The 14,483-nt window shown below is 37.8% G+C and overlaps 1 protein-coding gene across 3 annotated transcripts in view; it reads left to right on the forward strand.

Annotated features, from left to right (window-relative positions):
* Window positions 1-14,483, forward strand: part of LOC138763737 (probable methylcrotonoyl-CoA carboxylase beta chain, mitochondrial) — an 88,999-nt gene that overhangs the window by 34,422 nt on the left and 40,094 nt on the right. For all 3 annotated transcript variants that reach the window (XM_069938417.1, XM_069938415.1, XM_069938416.1), the window contains exons 7-8: window positions 1,145-1,337; window positions 6,168-6,259. In XM_069938417.1, coding sequence (XP_069794518.1) covers window positions 1,145-1,337; window positions 6,168-6,259 — 285 coding nt within the window. The remainder of the gene's footprint in view (window positions 1-1,144; window positions 1,338-6,167; window positions 6,260-14,483) is intronic.

Here is a 14,483-nt window from a genome sequence, read left to right on the forward strand (position 1 = left end):
GGATATGAGAAAGCGGAACAGAGATGTATGAGTTTAGGGCCAGTTGAGGCCAAGTTGAGAGAGGTTTGATTGGGGGGTGGTTTTGGAGTCGAGGTGGATGTGGCTGAAACAACAGAAAAGATGGTTTCAGTTTTAATGCTGAACACATTGCTGAGCTCCACATAGCTGTTGGTTAGGACAGCCAAGGAAATGAAGTTCAAGGAAATGTTTGGCAATAGTGAAAAGAAATTGGAGGATTACAGGATTCCTGGAAAAGCTGATATTTCTTAAGGAGTGAAAGGCTCATTCCTCTGGTTGATTAGAGCTGAGCCTGAACATGAATAGGAGACTTGCTTTTTATTACATCTTTATAACCTTGGGATGCTTCAGAGCACTTTATAAATGGTTTAATATTTTGTGAAGTATTGTCTCCTCTGTAATCCAGAAGATAGGATAACATTTATGTAGCAAGCCATAACAAATGACAATGAGATAATACTCAGGAAAATTATTTTAGTGTGTTGATTAAGGTGTGTGTTTTTATATGGAAAATTTCCATACAAAATCATATCAGTGGTTCATTTTAACATCCACTTGAGAAGGAAAAATTCTCATTTTAATGTCACATTCCAGTACATCTATTGATACTCACCAGGAAGGCAGGTGAGATTTGTTTTGTGCTCAATATTCAGAAGTGGATCATGAACCTTCTCACATATAAATGCAGCAGAGGTGCTGGTTTCAAAAGGGAAGGTTTTCTTGAAAAATCCTTCAAATTATACCAGAGATGAGTGGGGCTGCAGGGCCTGTTCCTGCACTGTATAACTCTAAGACTCCATAAAAAAGGGATAGAATGGGATAATCAGGGTATTGTGGAGATAATGTATTTGTATTTTGTTAAAATATTCATTGAGTCACTGCACAATAAACGTGTGTGTCTGAACATGTGGTGATGACATCAGTAACTCACTAAATCTCAGACTTGCCTGCATGATAATGGTTAAACATGAGCAATTCTCTTCTAAACTACTCGCTACAGACAGCACGATTATTATTTCACAGTCCATTCTCTTTAATATTCCATTTGTGCATTCTGTGGTTGATATTTTGTGTTTAAGTAGCCCTCTCAGGCTACCATTTCATCTTACAATTGTCTACTCTCCAGGGTTAGTGGTTGCATTGATCATTTTGCAGCTACAGAGGAAGAAGCATACAAATGTGCCAGGAATGTCATAGCCACTTTAAATCTTGAACTTCCACCAAAAATGCAAACTGACTTTGAAGAACCTCTCTATGCAGCTGAAGAACTAAATGGACTTGCTCCAAGAGATTACACGCATACCTTAAATATAAAGCTGGTGAGTACTTGTGTGCATGACCATTGGACCTTGCAAGTACTAAGTCTTCAATGAAAGCCAGTTCAAGCTTTGGCTTGTGCTTAGTTGAGCTAGATTGTATAAGGAATTAGAGCATCACTGCCCTGCACTGAATTAAATTCAGCAAGAGTACCTGTTCATGATGTGTATTTAATAATGCTCTGCTGGTAATACTCAATAAAGATGATGAAAATGACATGGTAATGACATATCATTTTGTTGAGATTTGAATTGGATAGGATACTGTCCATTGGGTTGGCAAGGTCCACCTTCATATGAGAATACCCATGTTCATGCCCTTGACTGAATCTGGAAAACAGCTTAGTGTTTATAAGACTGTATTGAGGATGACTCACCAACATCAGAAAAAGAGGCAGAGAGATCATGGAAAAAGTCTTCTATAGTTTGCAAAAAATGCACATTGTAAGGAAGTGAATTGTATAATATTCAGTTCTACTAAAGTAATATGGCAATGAGTGTTGTTTGCACTTTGAATGAGTCCAGCTCATGAAATTTCATTTATCATCACCTAATTTACTTAGAAAGGTTATCAGCTTGTGAATTATGAAGCCTTCTACAGGATTGCTTAAAACAGTGACAAAGAATTGTACATTTTTAGACATACAGTATAGTAACAGGCCATTTCGGCCCACGAGTCCATGCTGCCCCAATTTACACCCAATCAACCTACCCCCCAGTACGTTTCAAATAGGAACATAGGAAGTAGGAACAGGAGTAGGCCACAAATGGCCCATCGAGCCTGCTCCGCCATTCAATACGATCATGGCTGATCTAATTTATGACCTAACTAAATAGTGGGAAGAAACTGGAGCCCCCAAGGAAAACCTATGTAGACAGAGGAAAAATGTAAAAACTCCTTATAGATAGTATGTAAAGATTGTGCTAACCGCTTTGCCAACCTTGCCACCCACAGTATAGGATCCATAAGAAATGTAGGAAGGGAAATGTTTTCTCACTGAGATCATCTAATCTCCGATTTAACTCCGTAAAAATAAAACCCAATACTGCATTATTCTTTCAATTGTTATCACTTATTTATTATGGAAAGACCTTAAGGTATGCTTTTAAATTCTCCACAAAGAATGGCAAGGATGTGGGAAGAAAAGCAAACAATGGAGGGACTTCTACATTTTAACCACAAAGGCAGCAACCAAATTTTCATTTGTGTTGCCAATGCAATAGCTGAAAGACAGTCTGATTTCTTGGTTCCTTTCCTTACAGTCAAGTAGGCAGGGAAATAGTAAAGTGCACAAATAAAGCCACAGCAAAGAGGTACATCATTCTGGCATCTCCTCACAGACAACAAGAAAACCAATCTCAATCATATTCCAGAGCAGAATTTTAAGCAAACTCTGAACACAGCTTTACAGAAACTAGCTACTAATTTGCTGGTTCCTCCTGATACAGTGTTGATTGCATCCTCATCTGACAACTATAAATGCACATTATCCAGCATGTCAGTATTTTAATCTTTTAGGAAGATTAAAAAAAAATAATATTAAGTTCCTCCTTTGCATTTATTTTCCTGGAAGAGTCACTAGACTGTAAAGGGTTGCCCATATAAGACTGAGACAAAGTGAACTTGATTTTTCTTTCAGAAGGTTATGAGTCTTTGGAACTCTATTCTTCAAAGTGAAGTAGAAGCAGCATCTTTGAATATTTTTAGAATATTTTTAATCAGAGGTTGTTAGATTCTTGAAACGCAGTGATGAAAATGAGTAGAGCAGATTGGTTGAGGTTATAATCAGATCAACAATGATCTTATTAAATAGCTGAGCTGGGTTGAGAAGCTGAGTGGCCTACTTCTGCTCCTAATTAACATCTTGGTATGTAGTAAAGAGTAATGCTTCAGATTCCTGTTCTTAGTTGATTTTACATGTTATTTGTGAAAGATAATTGTCAAGTGTACCAAGTCAAAAAATATGGGAAGATTTTTATGAGAAAATAAAGGAATTATTTCTGGGCAGGAAAGGGAGATCTAGAGAAAGGCAGGATTAGAAAAAATATAGGTTTGGATAGGTAAGTGGTGATTTAAAAGTAGGCGAACCCAAGATGGCAGTGATCCAGATTACTTCTAGGGAGGCCAAGGGATAATGGGACCTGGCCAATCCCAGAAAAGTCAGAATTTTATTTTTCATTCCAAATTACCCATGAGGAGACGATGCCAAATCACGGTGGTCGATGTGTTGTATTTCCATACCGCAGTGCAGATAGATAGGGATTTACAGGATTTTGTCCATGGAATGGATATGTTTTTCCAAGTAACAAGGATGTGCAACATAAAGAGCAATGTGAAAGTGGTGGTGTTTCTGCAGATCTGCTGTCTACCAGCTGGTTGAGTTCATGGAATTGAGAAGTGCTGTTTAACAGCAAGTTGCTTCAATCCAATACACACAACAGTCACTGTGTGCTTTGATTCTGAAGGAAGTGAGTGTTAAGATAGTGGTTGAGATACTACTCAAGTTAGTTACATCATTTAAGAAACTGTTTTAGTCCCAAATAGAGAAGAAATGAGCTCAGTTTCAGGATTATTATTGGGGCTGAATTATGTAGGCTGCTCGAAAGCATTCCATCAATTTCCCAACTTGTGCCTTTTAAATGATGTAAAATCTTTGAGGAGTCCATTGATACTTTTCCTCGCCTTATGATTTTTCTTTTTATTATGTAACTTCTTTGGGGCTCTACCCTAATCACCAGACATTTGCAGTGGGCTGAGCTATACAGCAAACATTCCACCCACTTTTCCCTCAGCCTTTCGACATAGTAATACCTCATTAATCTGACTTTGTATGTGCTAATTATTGCATTTGTGAGATGAGTTGTTCTGTTCTCTTTTGATTTTATTCATGAAAATGTTTTCGTATTTTAAGAAGTTGATGCTCAGAGAATTTTTTCTGATTCAGAAGGATGAGCTTCCTGCAGCAAGAACAGAAAGCTGCCTGGTTAAGATCATTACAGTAATTATTTTCTTCATTGATTCCCTGTTGAGTTGAAAATTATTTTTGTCACCTAGCCTCATAGACAGACAGAAAGTGATCATTAATGTCTGAAATCAGCTGCAGTCATACTTGAGTCAGGAGTTGTCAATGTCATTGCATTTCTGTAGTGAATTTCAGTATTCCTCTGTGCTGCATCTTTTCACACTATTTTCTGACACGATTGGAACTCACCTTTCCTATGGTCTGTGCAATTTAAAGATGAATGAAGACTGCTGGGTATTATAACTCCAATTTGTTGTGATTTTAATTCATATGTTGCATTGTAATAAATAGAACCTGTCCAACAATATTTGGGGCATCATGTCAGTATCTTGCTTGTCTATTAATCGTTAAAAAAGATATTGCTATAATGTAGTGGGTTGTGAGTGAGTGCAGTGAAGAGACAGACTACAGGCTGTGAGCTCGAGAATCACAACCACTTTATTTTTAATTCAGCTCTGCAGTCTTTAAGCCTGTCCTCAGTCCTGCCCAAAACATCCCAGCGCTTGCGTTTCGATGACATAAGCACATATGCAACCTTCTGGAGTGCAAGAGACAGTCCTGCGACGCCATCCTTGCTGAAGCTGCCCCGCCAACTGCGCATGACAAGTGGGGTCGGTTCGTTGTTGCAAACGTGATTGCCACAATAGATTGAATTGCTACATACTTCACAGGACATTTTCTTCTATTTTGTTATTAGATTCATACTTTTTCAGTCTTGACCAATATTTATCTTCAGTATGACAAAAATTCGGTGATGTGGTCTCTTATTATTTTTTCAAGGAACATTGAGTATTGCATTTTTAATAGTACAAAAACAAAAATGCTTCAACTAAATTAACCTTTAATATTTTGGGATGTCATGAGGTCATGAAAGTACTACATAAATGCAAACCTTTGGTTCTTTCTGCAATCCCAGTATTCCAAATTGATCAGGCTGAATGTAGGTAGACTATACAATTACCAAAAACATCATCCAAGAACCTTTGGTCTGGTATTGACTTTTCAGAATGAGTTAATCTCTATACTTCATACATTTGCTTGATGTCTGATCTTCTATTCTTGGAGGAGTGATGAGGGATTTTTTTTTTAATCTTTGATTTGATTACGGTATCTGTCTCAATTGTATTCCCTTGCAGAACTTTGTTTTTCAAGGCAATCGTCACATAACTGGTTATTTTATATTGTTATGTTTCTTCATCTTGGTGAATATATGAATCCAAATTTAGTCTTATCTACAAAGGTCATTGGTTTCAACAGAAACCTACAGGAATCAGCTATCTTCATATAATAGGACGGAACTTGGGTCTCTCTTAGTCTAAATAGCTCAGAAGCAATTGGGAAGTGGTTTATTTCGAACTCCGTTTGGGGAAGCATTTATTGCAATATTTGGCTCAGGATGCAAAATCTACAAAAGATAAACATTCTGAAATTGCTTGCTGTTATTGTATGAAAATAAATGTCTGCAGATACTGAAATCTGGAACCAGAAAAACATTGCTGGAGAAACTTATTCTGATGTATTAGAACTAAAAAGGGAAATTGATTATTAAGCATCCAAGAAGAAAATTCTGACTTTCAAAATTAAATTAAAACATAATCTTGAACTTATGCTATTGAATTTTCATTTTTAATTTGTCTTCTGCATTTAAGGTAATTAATACTGTATATATATATATAAAAATAACAATGGCATGGCTTTTCACTGTTATTTTGGAACAGTTAACTAACTAGTTGCTTGAATGCTCAATTCAGTCACTCAGTACTTTTGAGAAATGAAATATTGGATGTTAAATATATTTAATATTTTATAGATACTGAGCCGTTTGACAGATGGAAGTAAATTTTTGGAGTTCAAAGCTTTGTATGGGACCACGCTGGTAACTGGCTTTGCACAGATTAAAGGGTGAGAAATAATAGACTGCAGTTTTAATTTTCTAAAATGTAAAATAATAAATGTTTCCAAGCTTATTATTACTCAATATTATACCTACATGGTTCATCATTGCTGATGTTTACAGAATAATTTTATTTTACATAGGTATCTGGTGGCTCCATGTTTTCTTTTCTTTAGATACCTCAGTGTCTATCTAAGAGATTTGATATTTTGGGCTTAAAGTATAAGACATAGGGGCAAGAAAAGGCCATTTAGCCCACTGAGTTTGTCCCACCTTTCAGTCATGAGGTGATCCATTTTGCCACTCAGCCTCACTCCCCGGCCTTCTTCCCATAACCTTTGATTCCCTGGCTAATCAATAACCTATCAATCTCTCCATTTAATACATCCAATGACTTGGTCTCCACAACCACTTGTGACAATAAATTCCACAGAGTTATCATCTTCAGGTCAAGAAATTTCTTTGCATTTTTGTTCTAAATGGATGCCCTCCAATCCTAAAGTTGTGCCCCCTTGTTCTAGACTCTCCCACGATGGGAAACAACCTTTCTACATTTAATCTCTTCATGCCTTTCAACATTCAAAATGTTTCAATGAGATTTCCCCCCCTCCCCCCCCACCAAATTCTCCTAAATTCCAACAAGGACAGGTCAAGAGCTGTCAAACAATCCTCATATGATAACCCTTTCAATCCTGGAATCATCCTTGTGTAGCTCCTTTGAACCCTCTCCAATGTCAGTCCATCTTTTCTTAAATGAGGATCCCAAAACTGCTCACAATACTCCAAATGAGGTCTCACCAGTGCCTCAATATCACATCCTGCTCTTATATTCTATTCCTCTTGAAATGATGCCAGCATGACATTTGCCTTCCTCACCACTGACTCAACCTGCAAGTTTACCCTTTGCATCTAGGAATTTTCAATTTTGCCCCCATTTAGAAAATAGTCTGTCCATTTATTTCTTCTACCAAAGTGCATGGCCATGTACTTTCCAACAAAGGGCAGGGAAGTGGCAATTGAAATACATTCTCCTCATCCAAGTTCTTCTTCAGCCTCCCTGTTTCCTCAACACAACCTGCTCCTCCACCCATCCCTTTGTATTTATCAAAAAAATTGTACTCAATGTTCGTCTCTCAGCACCGTGCTGAACTATGTTATCTCATTTACTGATAAAAGTGAAAGAAAATAAGTAGATTATTAATCAAAAAGAAGCAGCAATAAATGTGATTCTTTCATTTGTTTTTAGAAACAATGGCTGATATTAACATGGTTTGATAGAAATAGGAGAGTCATGAAAATAAAACTACTCTGCACCATTTGCCATATCATTCTAGCTTAATCAGGGCATTCCTCTGACCCTCTTGCTAAGTTATTGTCCCTATGAGTTATGAAAGACCTCGGAGTGACTTAGATAGACCATGTGGCAGAAGGTGCATAATGATGACTTTTTTTCCCTTGTGTTCCATTGAAACTGGGCAGGGTCATTAGGAGGAAGGTGAAATCTCAAACCAGAAATCTATAATTAATTTTGTGATGATAGGGAGTGTTCGGAGGAGATGAACATCAAAAGAATTAGAGTGCCCTGGCATTCACCCCTTGTGATAAACTTCCCCTACACACACGGGGCTAAGCAACCACCTTTCATCGAGCCAGTGTGAGATATAATACCGTTCCACCTTGAAATGAGCTTGCTGCAATAGAGCATCTTTTTAGAGTGTGCAATGTGATGGTTAAGATACAGGTCTCAAAATAAGGCAGAACCTTTTGCTACCAGAAATAGGTGGTGATCTGCCTGATAGAGTTTCTTCACACCTCTTGCAAAAACAACCAACAGCTATCACATCTATTTTTAATGGATACAGCTATTGCCTTCCTTCAGGAACTTAAATTCTTGATATTTGGATGTTTAAAATCTTTTTGAAAATATCCCAAGATATTGTTTAGTAAGGGCAGAACAGAGGTGCAGCTCGTAGAGCATTTGCCCACAGTACCACTGACATGGATTCAAACCTAAAATTGAATGCTGTCTGTCTGTGGAGTTTTCACATTCACCATGAAACCATCGGGGTTTCCTCGGGCATTCCAGATTCCTCCCAATTATCCTCAGTATGTAGGCCAGTGGTAGATGCTGGTGGGAGTTGATGATAAAATGGTATTAGAGTAGAATTAATTTAAATTGGTGCAAATTGATTGTTGGCACAAATGTCTGGTCTGAAGCTTTGTTTCTATGCTTTTAACTTTATTACTTATAGGTTAGAGAACATAGGATTAGGAGTAAAATGGTGACATGGATTGAGAATTGGTTATCACACAGAAAGCAGAGTAGGAATGAAATGAAATAAAAACAGAAAATGTTGGAAATAATAAGCATACATCAACCATTTGACTGAGGTGATTAAACGGCACATTTAGTGAGAGTATGAGACTAAATTAATAGAAAAGAGGATGTGAAGAGGCATTAGAGAATGAATAAACTGAGTGAATGTGAAAATATGACATGGTAAAATGTCAGATCATCAAAACAATATATTTTAATTGATAAAACATCAGGTGGTGTTGGCATTCAGAGACCCAAGTGTGTTTGAGACCAACTTGCAGGTAAAGCAGGCAATTACGAAGGCAGAAGTTATGTTAGTCTTTATTACAAGAAGATTTGAAAACACTTGTGAGGAAGTTTAACGGCAGTTGTTTAAGTTTTGGTGAGAGTGCATTTGGATCAATGAATACAGTTTTGGCCTTCAAATCTAAGAAAAGATATACATGCCATTGAGGGAATCCAGCCTGGAATCACTAGACTGGTTTCTGAGTTTGCCATAGGAGGAGTGACTGAGTAGAATAACCTGTATTCTCTGAAGTTTAGAAGAATTATAGGTCTTGACAGACTGGATGCTCTGTGCCAGAGAACTGTAAAGGCTCAGTCATTGAAATATAGAAAGATAAGTTTTTGAGTATTAAAAGAATCAAAGAATGAAGAAAATAGCACCAAGGTAGAAGATCAGCAATGAACGATAAATGGTGGAAAAGACTCAAAGGGCTGAGTGGCCAGCACCTGCATTGATGGTTTTTATGCCATATTTTTGTTCTACAAAAATATCTGACATCAGGTACAGGAAGCTTTAACAATAAAGGTGATGGAAAGGTTACAAGGCCAACATCTTTTTCAGAAATAAATACATCCACAACTTGAATATTATTCCTATTTGTGGGAATACATTGCATGGTTCACATTTTTTGGAGAGAATACTGAAAAAAATGTCCATGAGGCTAAAATATTTCCTTTTTTCAGTCCCTCTTGCTTCACTGGAATGGAATGCTAGGAGGAGAGTAGAACGAGGCATCTTGGGAACAATAACATATTTCTACCAATTCTTTATCCGCGTTGCCCACATTACTATAATAAGAGCTATTATTTTTCTGTAAATTTCAGATGAATGATGTCACATTTGCTCCTGTTTCAAATAACATTATGGTGAGTTGTAAAGGCTTACGATACGGATTTTTACTGCAACATTTCTTTCCCAGGATTAATTAGAGTTGCTTACTTCCCTCAGTTTATTAACATTTCAGATCTTCCGGCCATTATCACACAATCTTGGTAACCTAGTCACTTTTTTCAGTTTATTTTGCCTTTTGTTTCTCAACTGTGCTCACCTTCATTTCTCAATAAATAATAGCTTATGTAACAGTTGAGGATTATATTTTTCATAACATGAAAATCCAGTATTGTTATTGAAGAATAACAGATTAGGAGAGAATCTAACTGCCAGAATTAAGTGGCAAAACCCATGAACCTTATTTAATTAGTTTAAACTGATTATGGCTTATAATTGCAAATGAACACAGATTAAAAAGAATCAAAAAATGAGTGAATAGCATTATACAGGGAAAAAAAATGTTTCTTCTATCCAAAAACCAAAAAAAAAAACAAATGCAGAAGTTGGAAATCTGAAAGAAAAACAAAATGCAGGAAATATTCAACAGGTCAGGTAGCCCCTGCAGAGAGAGAGAAACAGTTTCAAATTGATAACCTTTCATTAGTACTAGACCAATATTGTGCCACAATCTTTTATTTTGTAGTGACTTTTAAGTTTATAGTGCTTCCTTTTTGAATATTTTATTTATGATTTTCCAGACTCAGTCATCGACATTGTCAATATTAACATAAACAATATCAATGCTATTGGAATTTACAATTGTCAATTTTATTTAAAAAAATTCCTGTAGAGTTCAAGCTTTTTCCTTTCCCTTCCCTTCCTCCCTTACCCTCCACATTTAACAACTAATGCTCAACCACACAGCACTTAGGACATTCACAGCAAAGGTATAAAATATACATCAGGGGTTTTATGGGTTTGTCATTGTCATGGCAGGCAGTGCTCAGGCTGTTTTCTTCTCACGATTTTTCCTGGTTGAAATGGGATGGATTCCCCACCCCCCCTCCCCTCGCCAATGAGGGGCTGACGGTGAGGGTAAGGTAGCGAGGCACAACAGTCCTCCCTGTAATTATGATCCTATGGAATTCGGATAAGGTTGCCAAATTTTAACATAAGTGTCTTACATTTTTCTTAAGTTGTAAGTGATTTTCTCCGGGGGAACACAGCTTTGCATTTCTATATTCCAGCACGCAATACTCGGGCAGGAGTCGGACTTCCAGGTAACCGCTATGCATTTCCTGGCCACTGCCAATGCGATCATTACAAATTGAATATGAAATTTGGACAGGTTCATCATGTCCATTATGTTTCCCAACAGAAATAACTCTGGATCCTGTGGGAATTCTTGACCTATAATGTTTTCCAGGGTTTGACCCAGTTCCAGGATGTCCAGGTTGCGTGCATGAAGGTTCCTGTCTCAATGCCACATCTGAAGTTAGGTCTGTTCAGTTTTTGCAGTGTCAGGTACAGCTGATGCAAGAAGTTGTATTGCACCAGCCTGTACTGCACATTAATAATTGCAGTTATAGTACTCATTAATCAATATTCCTAATCCGACTCCCACCTCTGTCTTGACTTATGTAAACCTTCTTTTGGTCCTTCTGCTTGGAGCATAAAATACATTGCTGAGATGAACTTCCAAGCATTTCCCCTTTGAATCAGGGCCTCTATGACACTGTACTCTGGTAGGGCCATAGTTGGACCTAACTTGTCCTGCAAAAAAGATCTTGTCTGAAAGTAACAGTGGAATGTTTTATTTAATAGATTATATTTGTTCCTGAATTGTTCAAATTACATTAGTTGCCCCTGCTCGTAACAGTCCTCTAGGCACCTGACACCATTACACCATCAAGTGTCCAGGATCTTGTTACCCACCGTCAACGGTATTAATCTATTTGGAGTCAGGGGTGTTTTTAGAGTCAGCCACACTTTGATTCCTAAATATTGGTTGATCTTATTCCAGATAGAAATTATTTTTTTCAGTATGGGGCTGCTTGTTTTTCCAGACAGCAATTTAATGTCCCACTTATAAATAAAGTCCTCTGCTACCTTCTCACCTACCATGTGCAGGCCAATTTGTGCAGGATGGTACACCTCATCCCCCACCCCCGAAGAGTGAGGCAATGTATCTCAACTGGGCTACCCAATAATATTTCTCAAAGTCCAGCATTTGTATTTATCCCAGGTCAAGTTTTCCTTGAAGACCCTTGCTACCTTTCTGTTCCACAGAAATGTTCTTATTCACAAAAGCAAATTTTGAAAGAATCCCTGGAGCAATGCCATGGGCAATGTCTGGAAGAGGTACTGAAGCCTCTGCAACATTCATTTTTAACACAGTTGACCCTGCCCACTAGTGTTATGGGTAGAGACATCCACCTATTTAGGTCCTCCTCAATTCTTCCCAGCAAGAGGGTGTAATTTAGTTTATATAAATTATTCAAGTTATTGTCAAATCTAACTCCTAGGTATTTGATCCCATTTTGTGGCCACTTCAGATTACTTTTTTCTTGACCTTGACTATAATCCCACTTGGTAAGTGGCATGATTTCACTCTTATCCCAATTGACCTTTCCCCATAGTTCTCCAGAGTAGAGCGCAACTTGGACAATGGGTTTGCTGGGTCTGTCAGATATATCAGTATGTCATTGGCAAAAAAATTGATTTTTTGTTCTTCCTGGCCTACTCTAAAACTCTTGATGTCTGGATCCTGGAGAATGGCTTTGGCCAGTGGTTTCATGGCCAATATGAACAGAGGTGGAGATAGCGGGCACCCTTGTCTACTTGATCTTGATAGTGGGAAGGCTGGAGAAATTTGACCATTGATCACCACTTTAGCCTTGGGTGCATGATATAGCGCCCTTATCCAATTTATAAAAGTTGGCCCTAGCCCCAATTTTTCAAACACTTGGTATAAAAAGACCCACTCCAGTCTGTCAAATGCCTTTTCTATATCCATGGCCACAGCCAGACCCCTCCCATTTCTGGTTTGTGCTAGATACATGATTCTGAACAGTCTGCCATTGTTAAACGCTGCCTGTTTTTTTTTCACAAAACCAGCTTGGTCTTTATTTTTTTAGTTTTGGCAAATGCTTCACCAATCTATTTGCCAGGGCTTTGACAAGTATCTTATAGTCTGTGTTCATCAGTGAAATTGACCTATAAGAAGATTGCATTAGCGGATCTGTCTTTTTTTAGGACCATTGTAATGATTGCTGTCAAAAAAGATTCTGGGAGGGTATGGGTCTCCATTGCCTGGCGTATTCCATATAAAGAGGTATCAATAAATCTTTAAATTCCTTATAAAACTCAGGAGGAAACCCATCCTCCCCTGGAGACTTATTAGTCTGCAGAGAATTCAATGCTTTCCCTATCTCTTCTTCTGTGGAGGGAAGATCTAAATTTGGTAACTCTAACTTAGACAGGAACTCACTAGCTTTGTCAGACACCCCCCCCCCCCCACCAATTCTGATTTATATAGATGCTCATAGCATTCCCGGAAGGTCTCGTTAATCTCTTTTGACTTATACAAAATCCTGCCATTCCCAGTTTGTATCACATTGATTATCCTTGAGGCATGCCATGCTCTGTCCTCAGTTACCAAGAGAGGACTTTATGGGCTCTCTCACCCAATTCATAATATTTTTGTTTCACTGAATTATGGCCTTTTCCATACTATACATTTAGAGCATATTGTATTTTAATTTCTTATTTGTTAGAGTCTTATAGTGATCCTCTGAGCCCAATTTTTGGAAGTCCTTTTCTAAGTGAGCAATTACTTGTTCTAATTCATCCACCTCCTCATGTATTCTTTCTTTACTGTTTTAGTGTATCCAATTATTTGGCCCCTCAAATATGTTTTGAGGGTGTCTCACAAAAGGAATGTATCTGGAAGAGAGGTACAGTTGGCCTCGCAGAACATGCTTGTCTGCACTCTTACAAAACTATTGCTTCTTTAACAGCAATGTATTGAGACACCATCTGTTTGCTGTATTCTGCTTATCTGGCATTTTCATTGTTAATATCAAGTGTGAATGATCTGAGAGAAGTCTTACTCAGTGTACTCAGCCTCCATGATCCTACCCTCTACATGGGCTGAAACCAGAAAAAAATTTATTCTAGAGTAGGAGTCATATTGCTTTGAGTAGAAGAAGTAGTCCCTCTCCCTCAGATGTTTCCACCTCCATACGTCTATTAAATTCAGCTCCATCCTACTTTCAATGGTAGCCCTTACCACCTTTGTATTAGTTATTTTCTTTGTTGACTTATCTAGGACAGGATCCAGACAAAAATTAAAATCACCCCCAACCAAGATATTTTCTTTTTCCTCTGCCAATCTCAGGAAAATATCCTGTATGAACTTTTTGTCATCAAAGTTGGGGGCATACATGTTTACAAAGGTCCAGGGTTCTGAATATATCTGACAGTGCACCAGTATAAATCTTCTTGTTTTATCTGAAGGTACACTGCACTTTCACTGGAATACTCTTCCCTATCAGAATTACCAACACTTCTTGCATTTGAGCCAAGCGAGGAGGCTATTACCTGGTCCACCCATCCCCTTTTTAATTTTTGGTGTTCTTGCTCTGTTAAGTGAGTTTCTTGGAGAAAGACCAGGTCCACTCCCATTTTTTTAATGTGTGCCAAGACTCTTTTCCTCTTCACTATCAGTTCAAGCTATTAATATTGAAACTAACATACTTTATACTCTTAAGCTATTGCCAAGGAGACTCTCAAATCTGTGTTTCTTCTGAACCTCCACCGCCCCATATCCATTGTTCATCCAACCTGTTAACTTCAG

The sequence above is a fragment of the Narcine bancroftii genome, chromosome 5, assembly GCF_036971445.1.
Source record: "Narcine bancroftii isolate sNarBan1 chromosome 5, sNarBan1.hap1, whole genome shotgun sequence".
NCBI lineage: Eukaryota > Metazoa > Chordata > Chondrichthyes > Torpediniformes > Narcinidae > Narcine > Narcine bancroftii.